This window comes from Ammospiza nelsoni, chromosome 12 (genome assembly GCF_027579445.1).
Source record: "Ammospiza nelsoni isolate bAmmNel1 chromosome 12, bAmmNel1.pri, whole genome shotgun sequence".
NCBI classification, from domain to species: domain Eukaryota; kingdom Metazoa; phylum Chordata; class Aves; order Passeriformes; family Passerellidae; genus Ammospiza; species Ammospiza nelsoni.
The window spans coordinates 13,851,023-13,874,224 of record NC_080644.1 but is presented as its reverse complement, the minus strand read 5'-3'; the positions used below and the strand labels follow the sequence as shown (position 1 = coordinate 13,874,224).

The following is a 23,202-nucleotide window of genomic DNA, read 5'->3' as shown; positions in this document are numbered from 1 at the left end:
AAAACACATTTCAGAATAAATCACAGCAGAAATTACTGTAGCTAACTCATGTTGACTCAGGCCCTTGTTGGGCCTCCTTTCCCAGAGAGCAGCTGACCTACACTGACACCAAAGGGAAACTACAGCAAATTACAAATTAAAATGCAAAGTTGCAATGATACACTACTGTCAGTGGCTTGGATAAAACCCACTCTTATCTAAATGAGCACATAACAAGTGTACCCCTGATCTAAACATCCAAGGCTGGGAAAGCCAATTAACATATGCACTGCTCAGTTACATTCCAGTCAAGACTTTGTATTTAAATGTAGATTTCTGTTCACTTTTTCAATAAACTTTACTTTGACATTAACAGTTGGGTCAAAGGGTGACTTTAATTCAGTAAATTGCATCTCTTTAATCATGGAGATGATTAAGTAACTCCTAATGCAAGCTGAAAATCATTTTACATAGTTTTAAGACATGCAAACATCTTGCAGAACTGCCTTCCTCAGATGTTCCAAGCTAAGGAATAAACTTCACTCCTATTGTGAAAGCACTGCAGTAAGTACTCTGGGGAAGCCTTCACATCACCACCAGCAGAAAAAGTTATTATCTGCCATTTCAGTGTAGTTTACCTTGCCACACCTCCATAATCTAAACCTTCTTCACCAGGGAAAATAACCCATAAACGTCTCCGGAGATCCTGAGGGCTGAAGCTCATTATCTTAGTGAAAGAAAAACAATCAATTATTTTTAAGAAAACAGGCATAAGCACTGGTTCGAATTATTACTATTTTCTAACAAGCATTTAATAATTTGGAAAAATTTTAATCAGGGTCTATAGACCTTAACAAAACCTTAATATTTTAACCTTAGGTCTAGAGAGATTAGTAAGAATTTCTCTCCTAATAATGCAAATAGAATTAATAATTTTTGTGTAAAAAAAAAATCATTTCAAGACAACCAGACTCAGATCAACTTAATATATTGTTTGTATGTAGACATGCTAGTACAACACATTGTGATGAAAAGTGCATAAACATAAGCACAACACAAAAACATCCTGAGAATGGGGTGCTGCTCCGCCCCAGCAGTCTCCTCAAAATCAACTCAGATTTTAAATCATTCTGAGGGGGGGAAAAAAAACCAAAATCACCTTTGTCAGATAAATCAGTGCCAGAATGACATATATTAGCATGATCTTGTAAGTGTGAATGCAGCCTATTAAATTAATATTTTTTGTTAGTCTAACTTAAAGTAACAATAGCAAGATATCAAAGGTTCAAAAATTACATGTGAGAATAAATTTAATAGCACTACTTTTCATACCCATTACTCCCATGTTTTAACACAATACCTGCTGAAATGAGTCCTCAAATAATGTTTTCCTGCTCACTGTGATCTTTATATGCTGTGGCATTGCAAGTTGCTGAAAGGAAATGTTTTAGATGTGAAGGGTACAATCACTTAAAGTTCCCACTACTCAGTTTGGACTGCTATTTGCTGTATACATTAAAAAGGACAGTTCAATTCCATCAATCAATATAAAACAAATCCAGCAATCAAGGTATCTAAATTGTCATTTAATCCAAGAATAAATTGGTTCCAATACTGCTATCTACAGTGACATGAACACACCTCCAGATGCTGCTCAGAACAGGTTAAATATTGCACTCCTACAAGATACTGGAGAACATGAAGATCAATAACATGTCCCAGCTGAAGAAGGCTTTCTACCCCAGAATTGATGAGACACATGAAGAACCTCTCCTATAAGAAAAGGCTGAAACAATTGGGATTGTTCAGCCTGGAGAAACTTCAGGGTGACCTAACTGTGGCCTTCAGTACCTGGAAGGCACCAACAAGAAAGATGGAGAGAGACTATTGACAAAGGCCTGGACAGGACACAGGGAATGGCTTCCCACTGCCAGAGGCAGGGTTAAGAGGGATATTGGATATTGGGAAGGAATACCCACACCTGTGAGGGTGGGCAGGCCCTGGCACAGAGTGCCCAGAGCAGCTGTGGCTGCCCCTGGATCTCTGGAAGTGTCCAAGGCCAGGTTGGACAAGGCTTGGAGCACCCTGGGCTAGTGGAAGGTGTCCCTGCCCATGGCAGAGGGTTGGAATGAGATGATCTTTAAGGTCCTTTACAACTCAAACCATTCTGTGATTCTATTAATTTAATAAAAATTAAAATATTCAGGCTCTACTGCACAAAATTCCAAGTGAAAAACGAGGCTAGTCTCTGCATTATTTTCAAAGGACAATTCAGTTACTCTTGAAAACTGGAACACTGAAACCAAAAACTTTTTCCCTAAACATCAAGTTACTTCATCTCTTGATATAAGGAGCTTAGAGGCCCAAGACTGATACACTGAATTTGATATGATGTTAGAGCACCCTATGTGCACCACAGCATATTCCTCAGTGCTTAGACATATCTGTTGTGCTGCAAATGCCCTGCCTTTCCTGCCAGAAGTGGGTATTCCTATAGAAAGCAGATGTTGTATTAACTCTAAAAAAAAACTGTGCCTCCATATATTCCTGTATTAACTGCAGCAAGACAAGACTATTCAGAAACCCACCACTTAAAAAAAAAAGTAGGGAAATTGATGCTTTCCCTTATTCTAAAACATTTCAAAGCCAAAAGTTACATCACTTTAAAGCTTACATGAGATTATACATTTCCTGCATTTACTCCCTCTTAATTTTACTCACTTTTAACTTTAGAGTAGTTTGATTCCCTTTACTGGAAGGCACTGAAGAAGGCATTGAAAGTGTGTAAGCAAAACCAAAATGCAAGCAAATATTGCAAAAAAAAGAATCCATACCTGACACCAGAATCTGAAATAATGGACCTTGGCCTTGAAATCACGCACATAAGCTATCTGGGGTCCATTGTCTCTGCAAACACAAGGAAGAAAATAATGAATTTCCAAGTGTTTTTGTAACTGAAGTAAAAGCCTGCAGATGTATTAGTTATACAGCTGTATGGTCTAGCTGGCTATCTAGTCACATTTTTTGATTTTGGGGTGTAATTTCTTGTTTTTAAACTAAAAAGAAAAATCTTCATTTGTAAACTGTGGAATGCTTAACAGTACATTTAAAACACTACCTGAACATAACTGTAAAAAAAGATTCTAACAATAAAGAAGGGACGACATTCAGTTAACTTGGGAGGTAAATTCTGGTTTCAACTTCATTCTGGTTCCTAAAAAAAAAATCAGAAAAAGAAGAGGTTGGGTCTCTTTTAAAGAGAGAAGGAAGGGATTTGGTCATCAACAAAACAGATGCAGCTCCTCCACTACTCTCAAATCTCACACATTACATGGCAAGAAAGATTCTGCAGTGTTTAGAACTCTGGCTTCTTCAGGGACTTTTAGTGCCTGAAAAATCCCAGGTAATTAAGAAGGACTGCTCCATGTAAACCTTCCTGCCTAATAATGTAGTTAGAAGCAAAAAATAAATATTTAAAAAATATTTTTAAAATGATTTGTGCTAAACTTGACTTTTGAAACCTTAGTAAAATGTTAAGAACACTTACAGAGCAGACTTGCCCGTGCGGGGATCGATGTATGTAGTAGTTCTTCTATTGTGATCCACAAAATAGGGAATTCCATCCACAGTAAATCGCATTTCCCAGCCCTCTGGCAAGGGCTTCTCATTTAACTGACTATGGATACAAGAAAATACATGGTAACTGATCAACTGAATCCATTATGTCAATGGAGTAATACCTGAGACAGTAAACATCTTGGAAAATCTAGAAAGTCTAGAGATTGAGAAAGATTTTCTTTGGATTTATTTTAGCTTCCTCCCCCCCTGCCAAAATTTGCAGTCAGCTCTCAACTAGGCCAAAAGTATTCTCATTTGCTTGCAATACCTTAAATAAAGGCATGAAAAAACCTGAAGGGAAAAGTGTAAGTAAGTTTTATTGTTTCCTTCACAAACAACAGAATTTTATCTTCTAACTATGAGGTTTTTACTCAAAAACTGATATAATGTTAATAAACAGTTTTTGGTACCTCATGAATAATCACAGCAGCCAAAAATGTTTCAGAATGCCAAATTAAAAGAAAATGCCAATCCTGATCATGTAAAATTTTTTGCCAATTTTTTCCAACTCAGTTTTGCTGTATATAAAGTAGATCTCAATATATCTGGAAGATCTGAGTGGTATCACTGTGAAGTGCTCCCCAGTGGCTTCTCTCCATACATACCATGTCCTGACTGTGCAGCCCAAACATTCTGTTGCTGGGCTGCTCCAAGAGTAATTTCTCTCCACAGCTGCAGAGGTGAGTGGCTACAGCTGTGACCCCTCTCACACAGCCTTGGCTGTGCCCCTTCCCATCCTTCAGGGAGGACAGGTGAAGTTGCTTCACCAAACAGACATCTCCAGCTCAAACAGCAGTTGGGATTGAACACACTTCACCCTCAACTACCTGCCTCCATTCCTTACCTCAAAGACTTTGCAGTGACAGAGCTCAAAATAAACAGAACTCTTGTGTTTCTAGTAGTGCCTCAAGTTCTATGTCTCCTTTATTCCTCCTTTTTCAAAGAGGTGTGAGGAAAGGTCTCCTATCCATCCCCAGATGTGTCCAAGGCCAAGTTGGATGGGGCTTGGAGCACCCTGGGATAGTGGAAAGTGTCCCTGCCCATGGCAGGAGGGTAGAACAAGATGGGTTTTAAAGTCCCTTCCAATCCAAACTATTCTGGGATTCTGTGACTGTGTGGGAAACAACCAAAGTCTTACTCTAGACTCTGCACCACCCCATCATCATACAAAGGAAATCTTTTCTTCCTCTTATGACACAAATGTTTAGACAAATGTAAATGATTACTTATGAAAAGCAGAGGCTTTTCTACTGAGGAATGAGTTCATTGCTTACTGTTGACCAAGGCTTTCCTGGCAGCTGTAGGATGACACAGTAATATTGCAACAGTTTCCATTTGGCCAATGTCTCAACGTTTTATCGAACTCTCTGATGTTTGCATAGCACAATCCATGCCTCACCTGTGGGCAGCAATTCTTGGCTCACTCTACTCTCACTTACTTGGCTACATTTTAATTTAATTTATAGTTCCATCATACATGCAGCTTCAGTTGATTTCTTACCCCTGACTCCTGGGGTCTTCCCACTGAGTGATTCGTGTGTTGTGATTGACAAAATACACTCTGCCATTGCTGTCAGTTCTCTTTTCTGAAAAGATGTAAAATGAGAACAAATTCAATTCCCTCTTTAATTTATTGCTGAGACTACATCAAATATACAATATAATTCACCAGATTCAGCCTCTCCTGCTCTCAGGTTTCTCTGTACCTCCTCTGATCCAACATATTTTCACTTTCATTGACGTTACTCCTTACTATATAATTTATTTTTCAATTGTAGGAGAAATTAATTGGAAACTGAAAACTGTGAGCTGTTTTGTCCACAGGAAACTTCAGCTGTGTCAAATATTGTGATGTGCCTGACAAGCAACACAGAAAGCAAACACAGAGGAGGGAACAGATATACACAGAAGTATACAGAAGGTACAAAGGGGCTTCAAGTTCAATTTATAGCAGGGAATAAAACACAGTCAAATGCAGTTTCCAAGAAAAGCCATTTGTATTTTCTCTCAGATGAACCATGGGCATACACTGCCAATGAGAAATGCCATGATTTGTTCCTCTGTACCATTCTGCAGCTCTTCATACCATTTTTGTTTAGTGTTGCAAGAGAAACAAATTACAAAAATGGATCAAAATCTGACTACCACAGCTCAAAAGCTTCAGTTTCCAAAAGAAGCCTGTAAACAGGCATTTGCCTGTGAGCCTGACAGCAGAATTCCACATGATGTGGAGACTGTCTGCCATCTCTTGGGCACTGCCAGCCTAAAGACCCTTCTGTGAAATGTTATATATAATGTATCTAAGGACAAGAGTGGGGAACAATTTCATGGCACAAAGTTGCAGCAATACCAGGATTAAAATCCAAATAGTTATGTTTGAAAAGCAGATGAACCCAAAAACTCAGGTCCAACTCTGTCAAGTAATTACTTGCTCCAAATTCCACAAGAGAATTCTGAGAGCTTTGCCTACCTATCATAAAACTTGAATTTTCATATCTGCTTCATAGTCACACCAGAAAGCAATTTTACACTTCTACTTTTATTACACCCTGCCAAAATTTATATTAATTGTAAATTCTCAGCCCTGTAAAGTACAAGAACAAATTTATTCCAGGGAGAGGGCCAAATAAGGAAGCAGTTGTCACTATAAAAAACATTTTCAGACCAACAACACTCTTCAAGAGTTTTCTTGGAGTGAGACTTTAGAAGTTTGAGTTAGAGAGGATTTGGAGCCTGATTTAGCAGGAACAGGATGGTGGGGGGAATGAAAAAGTCTCAAAAGGATGAGTGTTAAAGCAGCTATTACACTAGTTACCAGTGGAGTAAACCAGAACACTTTATAGCTTCTAAACCACTTAGAAATGGCATAGCCTAGTCAGGTTTCTGTTTTAATAGCACATTTAATTAGATCTGATTTTAAACTATTTTAAATGTAGATTTTAATTTTCAAAAACTAGCTTAGAAGAGCTGACAAATAATTTGGCAGAAGTATGCTTTAATGTTTAATTACATTGCACTACAAAACACATTCAAGTTAGTCTTACCCCATCCATGTGGCAGAGGGCCAAGAGGATCAAACTCTTTGCTCTGTGTGGATGAAAAATCCTGGTTCTGCAAGTCACACGAACAAATGAGGCATTAATGACTAGTCATTTGCTTTCCAGATGTTCTACCATAGCCATCCTGAATTATTGAAGTAAATGCATTTCTGTTAATGTTACACATAAGCAAGGATGCCAACTCTTTCTTTTCCTCCACAGAGAAGGCCCATTTTACTGACCTTGGCATGCTTAATTAACTACAGGGCCAAGAAATAATTATTCTTTGTTAGTACCCCTGCCTAGGCAGGAGGAAATTAGTACAGCAACACCCAAAGCAATCAGAACCTTCATTCCTGCAGTCAGTACAGTTCTCCCTACCACCACTTACAGGCTCCATTTTATTCTCACATGTACAGCAAATCAGAACCTCCATCACTCTTGATGACCATGAGTAGCATGAGTTGGAGTGATCTAATGTCTGCTATTCATCAGAGACAAATAATGGAGTAAAAACGCTGGAAGGATTATTTTCAATTTCCCTGCTCTCCTAACATTCATTGTGCATAATTTCTTTTACCCAGAGCAGAAATGCATTGCTTACCTCCCGTGTGTTTGGCCAGGGTAATACAAGATACAATACAAATACATCAGCTTATTACTAAGCTGTAGTTTGAGGCTTATCAATATTGTACATCAATGTTATCCAGGCTTTATCAATATTGTACCTCAATTTTATCCAAGAAGCCCTATATTGAGGTGACAACTAAATCCCATGTGCTGACTGGAAGGAGATGAACTAACATTACAATGAGCCCTCCCTGCCACACAGAGACATTATCATAAACCATAACAGAGTCTGCTGCCTTTATGGGGACAGGTGACCCACAGGCATGCCCAAACCCCAAAAACCACCCTAACCCTCAGTCACCCAGGTCCTCCTTACGCCATAAATGAACCTCTGGTTGAACTGCTGCATGGCTCCCTGGAGCTGGCTGCGCTGGAGCTGCCACTGCTCGTAATTGCGGACGGACTCCAGCGTCGGCCGCTGCCACGTCGTGGTTCTGGTGAAGTGGTCAACGTAATAAATCCTGCCCATGTTGTCAACCCGGCGCTCCCAGCTGTGGGGGAAAACACAAGCCACAGCTGTCAAGAGCTGGCAATTTAATTTAAGGTTCAGAGGAACCTGGAGGCCAGTGTGGTGGAAGGGAGCAGAAAGCATGCGCTCACCAGCAGCTTTTTTCTCCTTGTACTCTCTGCTAAAATTATACAAGAGCTAGACGTTTTTTATGAGAATCACTTTTATTTGTTGCATACTATACAAAGTCAGACCCATTCAATTTATTGTATTTTCAGGGTTTTTTGGAATAGTTGTCAAGATCTGTCTAGACCACTGTCCATACTGTGCTGGCATCACCGGAATTATCCCACCCAGCAGGTTTCTCCTAAAACACAGCAAACCCTCTGACATTTTAAACTATTCAACACAAGACTTCCTCACACTCTGATCTGGCAGAAAAGAAAGGTGGGCATGGGGTTTGGTATTTTGTTTTGATTTTCTTTGGGTTTTTTTTTTCTAATTTTCAGTTCATAAGAGATCAGTACTACTTACAAAACTTGAAAGAAAACATTCCTATTCTAAGTAAGCTTAAGCAATATAAAAATTCATCTGCTGAAAAAGTTCAAAATAACTTGAAACATGACAGGTGGGCTCCATTTATGAGACTGCCAGTTTTTGTTCTTCAATAACAAGTTCTCTGTACCATCCCATGTTTTCACTTCGTAATTCTTTATAGCGTGCACCCCATTTGAGGATGAAGAAGTGCAACAGAACAACTCTTGTGCTTTTCTTATATTGTTAAAAAATAAGAAACAGCAACTGTGAGCTAACATCACTAGCTATTCTGATGCCAAGAGCTGGAGAAGTTTAATAACAAAAGTTGGTTTCTATGTGCATAATAAATTGGCAGCTGGGAGCCCTGAGACAAGATCAAAGGCCTGCAAACAGTAACCTCAAGATAAGAGGTAACCAAGAGCATTGCTGCTCAAGCTGATAGTTACCTCAATGCCAAAATACTTTTCTGTGGTTTTTTCTGGGGGTGTCTACTGTATTTAACTGAAATCTGTTTCTCGGTCGGTAAAGATGCACTTGCCTCATCTTTGACAGGAAATTCAGATTTGGCTTTTTTTGACATTCAACTCTTTTCCATATGCATTCCTTGGAGAGAACCCAGAGCAACTGGGTTCACATTTCTGCTCTCAAATATTTGTTCCAGCTTTAGCAAACTGTCAGGCAATTAATTCCTGAAAACCCCAGACATGTGAGATGATTGTATGGCTCACCTTGGAGGAAGGGGCTCTGGCCGATCCCACGTTGTTCTTTTTTCAACATGATCCACGTAGTACACTCGACCATGCTGGTCTACTCTTTGCTCCCAACTGAAAACAGATTAAAAAGTTTAATCTTCCTCCAGATCAAACTACTCTAACCATGCATCTCATCTACAGCTTAAAGATGAGAAACATCTGTTTTCATAAAATGCTTATTTCTAAACAAAATGCTTCAAACTAACCCTTGGCTCATGAGATGCACCAGAACAGTGTGCAGCACATAATGGTACCATTCATATTAACAGTGATTCTATGCCAACTAAAATTAAAAAATCATTGTACATGACCCCGTTTCTGGGAAACAGAAGCTCAAATTCATGCCTAGGTGTAAAATTTTACCAAAATTTTGTATTCAATATCGAGTGTATCAATAACCTATTGAACAGAATCAACTACAGAAAATAATTGTCTTTTAGAGTAGCATTAATCCAATATATATGCACATTTTTCAGTGATCCAGTATATGCAGAGATCACCATAAGGGCATTGGTCACATTTTCTGCACATGCAGTATTTGGGATAATGACTTATCCCTGCATCAATTACATTTGCATGAAATGTAACATCACAGGGGAAAAAAAAAAGCTATTTGCCATTTCTGTTGAAATCAAAATTATAAAGGAACAACTGCTGTTTTCAAGACCACTTCTTTATTCCCATTGTCCTTGTGAGGTAATTCAGACTGTTCCTACCTTGTGCTTCCACTACCTGCAAATCAAGGCAGGTAATTCACCAACTTCACCATTCACATTGGGAAGCTTTTGATTTCCCTCACTCAGAGAGTCTAGAAATGTTTTTCCCGCTGTTTTTTTTTTTAAGTTGAGAGCTTTGAGGCAAGAGGTCAACCATCTGACAAATTCCATAGGTACCCAAAGTACAGCAGCATGTCCACACTACTCTCAGGAGCTGCAGTATGAAATTCAAACCTTCAGGACTGCAAAAGCAGCTTTTCTTCTACTTATCTGTACCAATATTTTCCTACCTGAGTTTATTTTAATTTGAAGACAATAAGCTGCCACACTATTTTAAACCTATGTTCCACTGACATGGAAACATATGATAAGTATCAGAATTCTTTCTTTGAATGCTTGAAGATCAACCATACAAAACAGTTATAAACCCTCCAAATTCATATTGGGGGATTTTTGTCAGGCAGCAGAAGACAGATGTTATCTATGGTTTCTTACACTTACTGTAAGTAAAATAAAGTAAAACCAGAGAAGTCAGCTCACATGGGGAGAAAGAAGTCATTAAACCCATACCCAGGTGGAAGAGGCCCTTGGCTGACTGTAGTAAGAGCCTGAGGTGAAGGATTTACTGGCTGCACTTGTCTGGACACTGGAGGAGTGGTGAGTGCAGGAGTGGCAGGAGCTGTGCTGGCGGCTGCTGCTCCCTCAGGGCTCTGCTCTGAAGGTGTATTTGAGGCTGTACCTGCCAGTGATCCCGCACTGGCCCCATCGCTTTCTGTGGATGTGGATGAAGGACCATTTGCACTTGCTATGATGTCAGAGAGAGAAGAGAAAAAGCCTTTAACTGACATTTATCACCAATGTATTGTAGCAGTTACACATTACACAAAAGCAAACCTGCCAGAACTGCTGTTTCCACAGCCACATTTTATAGCTCAAACAAAAACTGAACAGCAATTCTATCTCACTGCAAAAATGCTTTCATCCAAAAACTACCATAAACAGCATTGTGGTATTTCTGATAAATATTTATTTTGTCTGCATTCTGTAAACATTAAATGATGATAAAAAACTACTTCTTTGTACTAATTAATTATTTTCCATTTATTATTTGGAATAATAATTTAAGTGATGATAAGCATAAAATTTTCAAGAGGAGATTTGATATTGCATGGAAAGTTACAATCACAATGGGAAGGGAACACAGACATTCTTTAAATGCTTTCAGTTTTATCTTAATGCCATTTGGTGGGTGGGGTTAGAAGTTGAACATAGGTCAAGTCTCATTAATTAACTGCACTGGATTAATCTTTTAAAGTAATTACTGTATTGCAGGGCCCATCCAGATCCAGCATTTATCAATTGTAATAATGAGACTAGAGAAACACTGCATTGTATGGGGGTAAAGGAATTACCTCAAAAATATCAAGTAACTTTTCAGAATGAGTGGCCTTCAGGTAGTTTTTAAATAGCTAGATTAAAAAAAAAATCTATGCATTTCAGCAGATAATGAATGTTTTTAAGTGCTGCAGCTTCACAGAATCTAACTGCAATTGTAGAAACCAGTAACTTGTATCTCAGAATGCAGTATTATCAACTTGAGGCAATTCTGTGAGCCTTCAGTGGATTTCATGTCACCCTCAGTGGATGCTTCAGTGCAGCAACAGCAGCACTCTTGTGTTCCCCTGGTCCCAGCTCCACTCTGTGTAGCACCATCACTGACTGCCACCACCCCTGAGCAGATGCGGAAACAAGAAATTTCCAGTGACAGGAACAATGACTAAACAACTTGTACCAAATGCAAGCTAAAAAATACTCCTTCAGAAGCGACCCGCCAAAGACTTGACCATCCAAAGTGCAGTTAAACACCAGGAGCAGAAAGAGTTATGTTCGCTCAAGGAGTGCCCAGCCCCAGGACGTACCGGCGACCGACGGGGGTCTGCGGGGAGTGGGGGGCGGGGGCCTGGCAGGCCTGGGGGGTCTGGCAGGTTTGCAGGTCCCATTTGTGAGCAACGGAGAGTCACTGCCATTAACAGTCTTGTTTTCACTGGAAGCAGCATCCTCACAGTTTTCAAGGCCATTTGAGTTAGTCCTTTTGCAGGAAAAGACACAGAGAAGTGTTCTAGTAGTGCACAGGTGATATGAAACTTTTCAAATCATAGAATCATGGAAGAGTTTGGGTTAGGACAGTCCAGCCCCCTTCCACTAGACCAGGTTGCTCCAAGCCCCATCCAGCCTGGCCTGGGACACTTTCAGAGGGGTTGAAAAGACATGTGAAAGACACTGGAGTGCAACAGTTACAACTAGGTGAGATTTGTAACACTCACAATAATTCCAAGTATCTATACATCTGTATAAACACACTCAGAGTTTATCTCCTGAGGTACTTGAAACCTCAGTTGATAGAAAGGTGGTGAAATAGATGTTCATAACATCTGGCATCAGAATCTCCTCTTTCATTTCCCAATTTGATACACTTGCCCTTAGGTCCAGGCTCTGGATTTTGCTGCTCAGCTGTTTCTGCCCATGAGTCCCTAATGAGATGAGAAGCTAACAACACCTGAGAACAGCCTGTGTGCCTTTGCTCCACAGGGCTGGCATATGCTCAGAACACACAAAATGTTACAAATTTTTAAAATCTTACTAATGCATACATATTTTTCCCTCTAAACTCAATTCTGGAACAGGCTGGAGAATTTAGCATTAAAGTTTTGACTAGCAGCTATGAATATAAACTGCTCAACCTTACAAGACTTAAGAAACTACACAGCAGTACTGACCCATGCTGTGCTGTTCACTTACACCAAGCAGAATATTATTCTGATACATTTGAATCTCCTTATGCAGAGTTGGAAGTACCTACATCTTTAGTTAAAAGCATTTTCAGAATATGCTGGGCAAAACAAAAAGGTTGTCAACTAAAATTCTAGTGGATTTACAGGTCAAACACATAAGCCATCACAAATGAAGGAAGTTTCAACCCAGTACCTTGAAAATTACATTCCTTCAAATGTACACAAACTAAAACCCAGCAGGTAAGGCCAAGTAAATCCCAAGTTGTAAAGGACTAAGTTGTTGATTTAACCTCAGTATCATAGTCAAACACTTTTGCTCTATACCAGGCATGGTGCATGTAATTCATGCTACACCAACTGCAAAATAAATGGGTCCAAATCATTAGTGATCTCAAATCTGTAGGAGGCTTAGCCCCAGTTTTTCAACCATTCCCCTTGTTCTTTCACGTCATGCCCTTGTAGAAAGTCACTTTCCTGATCATTTAAATGATCCTCACAATGACCAGTAGAAGCCCCCTGGTTGATACCAAAACTGAATCATTATTATTGTTATTATTCTATAATATTCAGGTATTCTGAATATCCAGACATCTAAAAATTCATTCAAACACAAAAAGAAAACAGAAAAAACCCAAACTTTCAAGGGAAGACACAGCCAAGAATCAAAACTACTGAAAACAGTGAAATTTAGCTTGGTTACTCCAGATGTCATCCTGAGTGCTATGTCTTGTACAGATCCTTAAAATACTCATAGTACTGGGAACTAATTAAAGTAACATGGAACTAATTAAAGTAACATGGTTGGGCACACTCTTATCCTACCAGGCAGCAAGACTCATAATCCAGTATCAGCCTTAGCACACTGTAAGTGCCAGACAGATTTTGGGATCTTCTTAACAAAGCTAAATATAATTCTGATACCTCCATACTATAAAACAAACCAGTGTGAAAACAACCAGTGCCATTTGTTTTGGGGGTTTTAAAATATATATTTTACTTTGGGTAATCACTAGGAGAAGGATGAGGAGCACAAAGGGAAAACACAAAAAGATCAGTCAGGTATGGAGGCAAAACTGCAGCCAGACAATGGAGCAGAGCAACAGTTCAGTATTTTTGTTTTGGGCATGCTCAGATCTTAACAGATACTGCGGCAGGGCACATTCATAAATTTTTCATTGTCTTCTTTACAAAACACACAATTCCTCTCTTTCAAAACTGTGAACACTAAAAGACAGAATAAAAAAAAAAGAGAGAGGAAAAAGGTCTTACCGTGTATCACTCCTTGCTCTGGAGCTTTCACTCTGTGTAGGACCTTAAATACCAGGAAGAAAAAGACAACAGAAGCATCAGCAACACTCTGAATCATTTCCAAGGAAAGGAACAGCCTTTAATGTCCACACTTCTTTCAAGTGTGGAGGTGAGACACTATGTGCTGCTTATCTGCTGGGTTTCAAAGCTGTACATATTAGCATGTCTCTATTTGTGTGTGTCAATACAATTTTTTTAAACCACTATCACTGTAATACTTCCACCTTATGGAAGACATAACAGGACATCATTTGACTGGGTGAATGTTCCCAAACACACACACTGTCTTTCTAACAGTATAAAATAGTGCTCATTCTTTTAAGTGAAGCTGGCTTTTCACTCTCTCAGTGATGGCAGGCAGAGCAGAAAGGACAAAAACTTCACTGGGATCTCCTCTCTGGTTGGCTGGGGGCTTTGTTTACTGGGCTCTCTAGCCCAGACCCTTCCCTTCTCAGTAAATTATTGAACTTAAAGGCATTGAAGCAGGTACAAAATATGGCTGTACTCCAAAAGCATTGCAGCAGCTCAGCCTAGATTTGCAAATGTTTTGCAACTGCTTATTCAGCCAGCTTAGAAGTATTTGCCTTTTGTGCCAGCATTTGCAAACCTTGGATATGCAGCACAGAACTGTTCATTCATGTAGATAGCACCAATACTTTATTTCCATAGAGTTGAACAAATGTCATTAGTAAAGAAATCAGTTTTCAGTTCTGATGGGAACTGTGGACAGATCTAGGCCAAAGACAAGGATGCAGCCACAGAAAGGTTTAGGATAATGAGCTGTTAGTGGACTGTGCATGGAAGGAATTAAATCCCAGCAAGAAAAATCTTAACTTAAAAGCAACTCCATAAACAATGTGTTTGCCTGAAGTGCCTTCAGCCTGTACATTGTGCTAGACTACTTTAACATTTAACTCCTTCCTCATGTGCTCCAGTCCCCTGATTATCTGAGAACCTTCTGCTGAGCTTGGGGCTTGCTGTGTTGTGCCCAACCCTGTACTCAATTCCACTATCTGCATGGCTTTTCCCACCTTTTTCTCAGTAGCTGAACTTTGGGAAATGCAAGAAAGCACAGATGAAAATCAAGTATTGCATAAAAGGAAAATTTGGTACTTTCACTAGATATTTCTATCCCTATATCTCAGCCCCATTCTGTAAGTCCCACAAAATCCCACCATCTGGCTTTTATTTACAAACAAAATTCCACACAGTCTGCGCAAATGATCCTTTTAACAAAATGCAAAGAAAACGGACTAAAAGCTCTAAGAAATATGGCCACAGTATTTGTGTATTAATTCCATTTTTCTATGATATTCAAGATGAAATTTCAAAGCAAATTTCAAAAAATTCCATTTTTCTATGATACTCAAGATGAAATTTCAAAATTTCCTCTAGGACTTTAACACCCCCCCAGCCCAGAAACCTAGAACTTGCCAATTAAATGTCCAGCTGGTCACTACTGCAGACAATGTCTCTTGTTGCTTTCTAGGAAAACAACTCTTACCTAGTTCTACTTCTCAATGTACAGTATTTCAGAAATGCTCCACTGTCCTGCTCCAAGGGAATTAAAATTACCTTTTTATTTTACTGCAATTAGATATTTTACATGAAATCAAGTTTTCAGTTTAAAAAACTGTACACACCAACGAAACAGAAAGTGAATCCCTCTCTGCAGCTCTCCACCACAGGGAAATAAATCTATGAATATGCTTAAATGAGCTATTTTAAGAAAAATTAATATAAATTCATGTCTTCTAGTAAGCAGAATATTTATTACTAGGATGATGATGAGATCAAACCAACTTTGCATTTTTCTGTTTACAACATTAAAATTCAGGGAAGCTAGAGACCTTCATTAACATTAGGAAACACTGGATAAAAGTTTGTAAAGTTCAGAAAATAAAGATGCTGATCTGGTTTTTGTTGCAATGAGGCTGAAGGTCTGCCCTGTGAACTATGACTCCACCTCAAAAATGCATGAGATTTCTGACCTCTATAAACAGAGTTACAGAAATTGCTGTTATTGTGCTTATTTCAAGATTGTGTTAAAGCTTCTCCAAAAAAGGGGCTTTGCATAGCAGATAAATGTAGATTTGGACTTAAAGTTACTTACTTCTTGTACTTGAGGCTTCCCCATTGGTCAGGAGCTCGGGGTCGACCTGCATCCCATCCAGACAGACTGACAGATCTCCCACCACCTCTGCTGGCTCCCTGTCACCAACGAGGTGCAACGTCACCACTACCTGCTCCACTGGAGAAGAACAAAGAACAAAGGGAACTTATCTTACTGCATGAGAAAAAAAGGGCCTTTTATTCAAGAAGCCAATTGCAAACCTCAGGGATCAAGGGGGGAAAAAAACCCAACACCCCCCAGACCTACAGCTCTATCTCTCCATTATTTTTTTGTGTGGTAAAACTGAGCATTTTCATACATCATTAGAAAGTTATTGTTTCTACAAAAAGGGCAAAACTGGAGCATAATCTTGTTGCTGCCTAGAAAGGATTATCATGACGGCAGAGATTGACTCTCACATTTCCACAGCAATTAATGCACCTGCCCTAAATATAGAGTAAGGAAGTGTAATTCCCTTTCAGAGCAGATACAACTTCTGTCTTCTGACTAAAAAGCTTCACTTTTACCTAATGACACCCAGATTCACATTCAGAATGTGAACATTTTCCATCATATCCCCAGACCAATGGAATACTCAGAGTTTTCAGTGAAACAGAACTGCAAATAAGCATTCCTGCTGAAATGTTTGAAACAAACCCCAGTGAGCTCCAACAGGTGCCTGATGTCAGACAACAAATGCACTGATCCACAGGGATTTTCACCCAGATTCAGCAGGGCAGACTGCCAGGAGAGCAGCTCTCACTGCTGTCAGCATTCTCCATCTGCAACACCCATGTGTGACAGTTGGGAAGCCAACACTTCCTTAAAGGGCAGAACAAAAGCAGGACAGCACAGAGCTCTGTGCTGCAGCCCCCTGAGAGCTGGAATGGGTCTGTAGAATTCTGTACTTCTCCTTCAAGCTGTCCAGGACGCACATACTGCCCAAAGCCTAATTAAATCCAAGATTAAGAATACAACATACCGCTGTAGCACTATTTAGAACAAAAATAACTTTACACATTTCCTGTCTAGCACCAGAATCCCAACCATAGTTTGAATTTTTAAGCTATATGAAAGAAACTCTTTTCTTTCACTCAGTCTTGCACACAGTAGCAAAGAAAAAACATTTTTTGGGATAGCATGGCAGCCTGTGTATAACCAAAAAAGATGAAACTGAAAAAGTAACAGGAAGCTCATAAAAGCAACCAGGAGCACCCAAAGGAACCCTTAAGGGCCATTTGCAGAGGTGCACACAGCACTCATGTTCACTACCACACAGCTCAGAGGTACCCTCCGTCTCAGACTTACACTTCATACTGTTGGATTTCAGTGTCTCCTGAATATCCAGAGCAGCACTTCCCAGCAGCACGTCAGACTTTAATGTTTGATGGCTCCAGACTCGAAAGTTTAATTTACTTACAGGAGTGACAATCCTGAAAAGAAAAAGTTGAGCACTGTAAGGGCATTTGTTGGTGGGGAAGGGGGCGAACTGAGCCATCTACTTCCACTGTCACTAGAAGTAATTTAAAAACAAAGAACTAATGGTGGTAACATCAAACCATTTCCAATTATCACATTGCATTGTCACCTGGATATGTCATGTCAATCAAGACTGTTGCAAGACAGTTCACAGACCAAATACATTTTTTATTATTACTATTTTAAGGGAAATATAGAAAAACTACCAGCATATACAACACATAAGTTCTGTGACAACAACTTCAAAGTAATTTTTAATGCTGATATTCTTTTTCTATAAGGAATACTCTAACATTTATATAGTTTTAAATTATTTTCATTGTGAGTAATGGATACAAATGACTGCTTATTTTCTCAGTGGATAATTTCAGCTGTATATGGTTGATAAGTCCAGACTTTCACAGTCAGCCAATCCCTTGAGAAGATCCACCTAACAAACTCCACAGAGAGGAACCCCAAGAGGGCCTACCCTCATTTGCAGAAGGGACTATACTTTTCCTTTTTATCCTGAATCTGGATATAGGCAGCTATGTCAATATATTTCACAAAAACCAATTTACTTCACTAAGCTCCATGCAGCTTTAGTGTAATTTCCAATGCAGCTGATATACAGGGGGTGCCTGTGCTCAGCTCTTACTCAACAAGGGTAAAAATGGCACATGCATTATTGTGTGGATTTGCACAGCACAAACCACCAACATTCCTGTTAAAAAATGAAAGAGAAAAAGGAAAGCTTTAAAAGGTAAAAGATAATTCTGCTCTTCTACACTTACATCCGTATAAAGTGCAAGATTTTATTTTTCTTAATATATCTTAGTGCAAAGTAAGGTAGTAAATAGAAGTAACTAAAACTTCACAACAATCTGAAGTACAATAAAAGTACAGATACAGAAATGGTTTTCCTCAGGCAATGTTCCAGATGCTTCAAGAAGAATAATCTACAATTTAAGTACAAGCAAATCACAGAACCACTGAATAGTTTGCATTGAAGGGACATTACAGCCTGTCTCATTCCACCCCTCTTTCTGCTACCTCAGATTGCTCCAAGCCTCATCCAGGCTGGCCCTGAACACTCCCAGGGATCCAGGGGCAGCCACAGCTTCCCTGGGCAAGCTGTGCCAGGGCCTCAGCACCCTCCCAGGGAAGAATTTCTTCCTAATATCCCACCCAGCATGCCCTTGTGAAAAGTCCCTGTCCAATGTGCAAGCACAGACTGATCTTTATCCCAGAGTTCCATGTGATGTTAAGAGAAAACTAAATTTTATAGAACTTGTGTATCTTCTTTATTCACAACACAAATACTGAGCCAAGCAAATATCAACAGCTGAGTTAATCTTGAATCTGATGTTAGTTTTGTACTAACAATTTGCAGAAATTGATTGGGAATTTTGGATTTGTACTTGAATTTAGAGGTGCACATGAGAGAGCCAACTACCTGTGTTATGACATGGTACACGACAGTGGGACACAAAGAAAAGCAACACTTTCAGCAACAGAACTTCTGAAATCTGTAACTTTAAATGTAACAACAAAAATGGGCATGGTACCATAAATTTTAATATCAAATTACTGTCCTTACTACTCACAGAATTAGAGCTCCTTTAATATGCCACACATAGCAACACAAAATATAAGCACAAGCAGTGCAACCGTTTGTAAATATCTATTTCAGACTGTACTATATTTACTCTAAAAATTATACAAATGTCACCACCTCATACAACATTCGACTCCTTGCTTAAAATAAAAACAATCTTCAAGCCCACTGTCAATTGCTTTAATTTAACTCAAATAAATTGGAAAATAAGACCAAACCTACACTGTAAGATGCTGTTTCCACTTTGGACTATTTGTATTGTTGCATTTTTCTGTCTTCTTTGACTGTCCATCTACTGAGACTTCCACATAAGGGCTAGGTCCAAACCATTTATTCTTTTCTTTTAGTTTTGCTGAAATAACTGTTAAGAAAGAGAAAAAACCAGTAATTTACTCAGGAAGATTTCAATTACAAAGAGTATTTTTCAGTTGGGTGCTTCAGTATTCAAGTGTCACATCACTGATGTCTGATAGTAGGCTCAAGAATAAAACCACATTACATGAATAAAAACCCTCTTGTCCCTGTAAGTGGATATGGGAGAGAATTTGGAAGAGGAAGAGGAACACTCAAGAATAAAACCACATTACATGAATAAAACCCCTCTTGCATTCCAGCTCATTTACAATGCCACAGCTCACACAAACACCTAAAACATGCAACACTACTTTTGCAACACCAGACACTTATTAATCATAACTAGTACAAGATCCACAGAAGTGCTTAGGTGCTGAAAGAGAAAATATCCTCCACAAGCATCTCCTGTCTATCACCAGCCAAGAGAATTCCTGGAGTTTATTACACTGCTTGTTAAAAAGCTCAAAACATGATCTGCCTCTCATCAAGGCACTGTGGAAAATTGCCAGAACTTCTCATGGACAAAATCACTGACAAAATGAATTTTGTGTAAAGCTTTCTGCACCTAAGCAAATTTACTGAAAAGCTGAATCCAAACCCTGGGTTCCAGTAGCTACCTCCTTTTCTAGCAACAACAAATCTGGGCAAGACTTGCAGCTCTAGAGCTTTAATTTTGGTGGGGAGGGGGTGTGGTGAGTGGGGTTTTTTTTGGTGTTTGGATTTTTTTAAGCATTCAGTATTACTGACTGCAGCATTCCCATCTTTCCAAACACCACTGCTATGCTGCCTCCTTTATGATGAGTGTCTACCCTGATATTTGAGTCCCAGGTGTCTTGGATTCGCTGGCAACACTGAACTCACAAAACAGTACTGAAAACAAAGATATCATTTCCAGTTGGCCCCTGAATTCACTGTTCTGGCAAAAAACAATTTGCTCTTCTGTGTGTTTGTCACCCACCACAGCCTCACTACATCCTTAAAAAGAAATTACTAATTCAGGCCCATCTGGCTAATCTCCCCAGATTCCCGTTATAGCCTATGCTCCTTTAGAGATTTAGAGAAGTAGCTTAGTATAAACTGCTCTGAAATGCTCCCAAGGAAAACTCTTCCTCTGTGTATTACAGACATCTCACAGAATTCAACTCATTAATTTTCACAAACAGCTCCCCATCCTTCCCCTCCTGTCTCCAGTACTTCTAAGCTACAGCACCTCACACCTAAACATCTCTAATTATCCCAAAGACCTGCCTTGGAGCAGCAGAAATCAACAGATTTGTACCTACTTTCCAAGTTTGTTCTTATCCAGACACCTTGAAACTTCATTTAAAACTCATGAGGGCAGCAGAATGGAGATCTGAGGGTAGGGCAGGAGGGAGGTGACACCAGCAACAGTTTGCTGCAAATCATGGCTGAACATCTGCAGAAATTCAGACCTGAAATTCAAATACCTCAGTAATCTCAATTCTAAACACTGAGGCATTTATTCACTGTTCTTGTGTGAGTGTCAGGCCTTGGACAGCAATCACCACTTCAATCCTTGGCTCTGCTCTCCATCCCTGTGTGGAGGAGGTACCTCTGTGAAAACCTCTTCCAAATTCTCTCCAATATCAATTTGCAGGGACAAGATTTCTCTGCAGCCTACTGAGGAAACACAAGCTTGTGACCTCAGAGAGACAGCTATAGTCTGTGCAACAGTGAGATCCAACCTCCTTCCTAGTCTAAAGCTTTTTATCTATTTTTGACCATTCTTTTCATCCCCACAATATCCCTTTTCTGAAACTACTGCATACGTCCACAGTCTTCACACTGAGGGAGCAAAATTTACTTTTGATGCTTCTAAACAGAGACCTGCACACACCCCTGGATCTCCCATTCACTTTTGATGGCCCAGTTAAATTTCCAGAAAGCAGAAGTGAGGAAACTTTGATAATTAATCCAGAGGTGTTCAATGACAGTGATATTCTCACCAACACTTTCATTAAATTTTTTATCGCCTTTTTAATGCATTTCAATGGTGGCCATAAAAACATGTCACAAGGGAGAAGCCATAAGTCAACTTCAATGAACAGCAGTATCAGGAAAAAGTGTTAGATTTGATATTATGCCAAGTTGCAGTAAGTGCAAGCAGGATCATAATGCACTATTACATTTCCAGGAAGACTGTCTGTACAATTAACAGCAACCAAAAAAATGATTCCTTTCTTTTTTCTTTTACACCAATATGCATAATTTCAAAATGCATTTTAGATAAAACTCAGAATGAAGTAGTTGCTAAGTAATGATGGCCTAACATCAATCCTGACTTCTCTTGGGTGTTTTAAAATGCAAAACTTCCTGAAATGCAACACAGTAAACTCTGTTTAATTGTGGGAAAACATTGTCACATTTCTAAGCAGAAAAGAGATAATTTCACAATGCTCACCAGTGATCTGAAGCTGTGATTTCATGGACAACCCACTGGCTGGTCCTGATCTGGACCCACTGCCAGCCATAATATGGGCTGGATCTTGAATCTGCATGAAGAGAGAATGCAAACATTTCAATATTCAGAAGCTCAAAAATTCATCTGGCTTTTGACATGTGGATACATTACAGTGCAAACAAACCCACCATACCTGGTTTTTGTCTAGTTCCTTTCCATTTCCCAAATACAGAAAATCCTTTACAAAGGGCTCAGTCTCTGTTACATGACCTGTAACTATTCAGGTTCTAGGCAAAAGAGGTCTTTTGATTTTGTCACTTCAATCCGTGAACTAATGAGTGAATAATGTTCTAATTCCAAAGTCTGCTGTACCTCTTATGTCTAAAACATCTGCTTGTCTTTGTGTCATAAATCCTGGGTAGGTTTATCTTTCTGTGTCAAGCACTACTTTTTTAAAAAAAATAAACAAACACTACAATCCACAAGCATAGCAAAAAGACTGAAAATAAATTATTAAATTAAAAAGGGAATTTCAAATTTAGAGAAACCCAGTTTTGTATCTTTTTCGATTTTACCTGGTCAGAGCAAGTCTACAGACAGAGGCTGTAACTTCAAAGCACTTAAATAAAAAAGGAAATACATCACTTTTGAAAGAGAACAAGACAACTTCCAGTCACTGCACAACTTTTCTTGACACAGCCCAACCCTCCCACCAAGGCTGGTCTGATCCTCCCAGCCCAAGGCAGCACAGGCTCCTCCTTGCAGTATTTGGTTTGGGGGGGGCAGACAAACAGTGAAAGTGGACAACGTGCATCACAGAGCTTCCAGAGAAATTAAATAGTGTACTATTACATTAAACACAGTCATCACTCTGGAAATACCCAGGTACCCCATCACCTATTTGGTTTTAAAACACATTTCACCTCAGCATCTCTTACCAACTGAACTCCACTGCAAAATGAACAGCCTGCTGGATACAACTTCCAGAGCACTCCCTGCATCCCTGCCATGCCCTGTTCCCTCCTCCCACACCATCTCCCTGCTCAGCACCAACTGCAAACCATTTGTGCACCTCCCTGGGCGCCCCCCTCTCGTGGGGCTTAGGTCCTCTGCAGCCCTGAGCCCCCACTGATGCTCTGCTTTGGGCAGCACCAGACAGGATCCCAATGCAGAGCAAACACCTCCTGCCAGCCCTCAAGCACTTTTGTGCACACGTGACTCCCAGCAAGAAAGAAAAGTGTTAGCTTAGGCTGCTGCTATCTGTATCGTGAGTCAAAAGACTCCATTTATGGACCCACAGCTGATAACAGCACAGGCAGTTTATCTAACCCCAAACATGTTCAGCCACGCTAAGTGTGAAAAACGTCATTCACTTGTGTTAAAATTTTAGAAGTTTAATAGTAATAAAATAGTAATAAA

At 39.5% G+C, this 23,202-nt stretch overlaps 1 protein-coding gene across 4 annotated transcripts in view; it reads right to left on the bottom strand.

Annotated features, from left to right (window-relative positions):
* ITCH (itchy E3 ubiquitin protein ligase) overlaps window positions 1-23,202 on the bottom strand; it is a 57,816-nt gene that overhangs the window by 10,539 nt on the left and 24,075 nt on the right. For all 4 annotated transcript variants that reach the window (XM_059480632.1, XM_059480633.1, XM_059480636.1 and 1 more), the window contains exons 2-16: window positions 21,784-21,874; window positions 19,230-19,368; window positions 17,240-17,364; window positions 15,932-16,069; window positions 13,780-13,822; window positions 11,638-11,807; window positions 10,289-10,523; window positions 8,979-9,074; window positions 7,582-7,756; window positions 6,642-6,708; window positions 5,099-5,183; window positions 3,527-3,655; window positions 2,814-2,886; window positions 1,340-1,411; window positions 618-706 (exon numbers count right to left, since the gene is read on the bottom strand). In XM_059480632.1, the coding sequence (XP_059336615.1) occupies window positions 618-706; window positions 1,340-1,411; window positions 2,814-2,886; window positions 3,527-3,655; window positions 5,099-5,183; window positions 6,642-6,708; window positions 7,582-7,756; window positions 8,979-9,074; window positions 10,289-10,523; window positions 11,638-11,807; window positions 13,780-13,822; window positions 15,932-16,069; window positions 17,240-17,364; window positions 19,230-19,368; window positions 21,784-21,853 (1,706 nt within the window). In that variant the 5' untranslated portion in view covers window positions 21,854-21,874. The remainder of the gene's footprint in view (window positions 1-617; window positions 707-1,339; window positions 1,412-2,813; window positions 2,887-3,526; window positions 3,656-5,098; window positions 5,184-6,641; window positions 6,709-7,581; window positions 7,757-8,978; window positions 9,075-10,288; window positions 10,524-11,637; window positions 11,808-13,779; window positions 13,823-15,931; window positions 16,070-17,239; window positions 17,365-19,229; window positions 19,369-21,783; window positions 21,875-23,202) is intronic.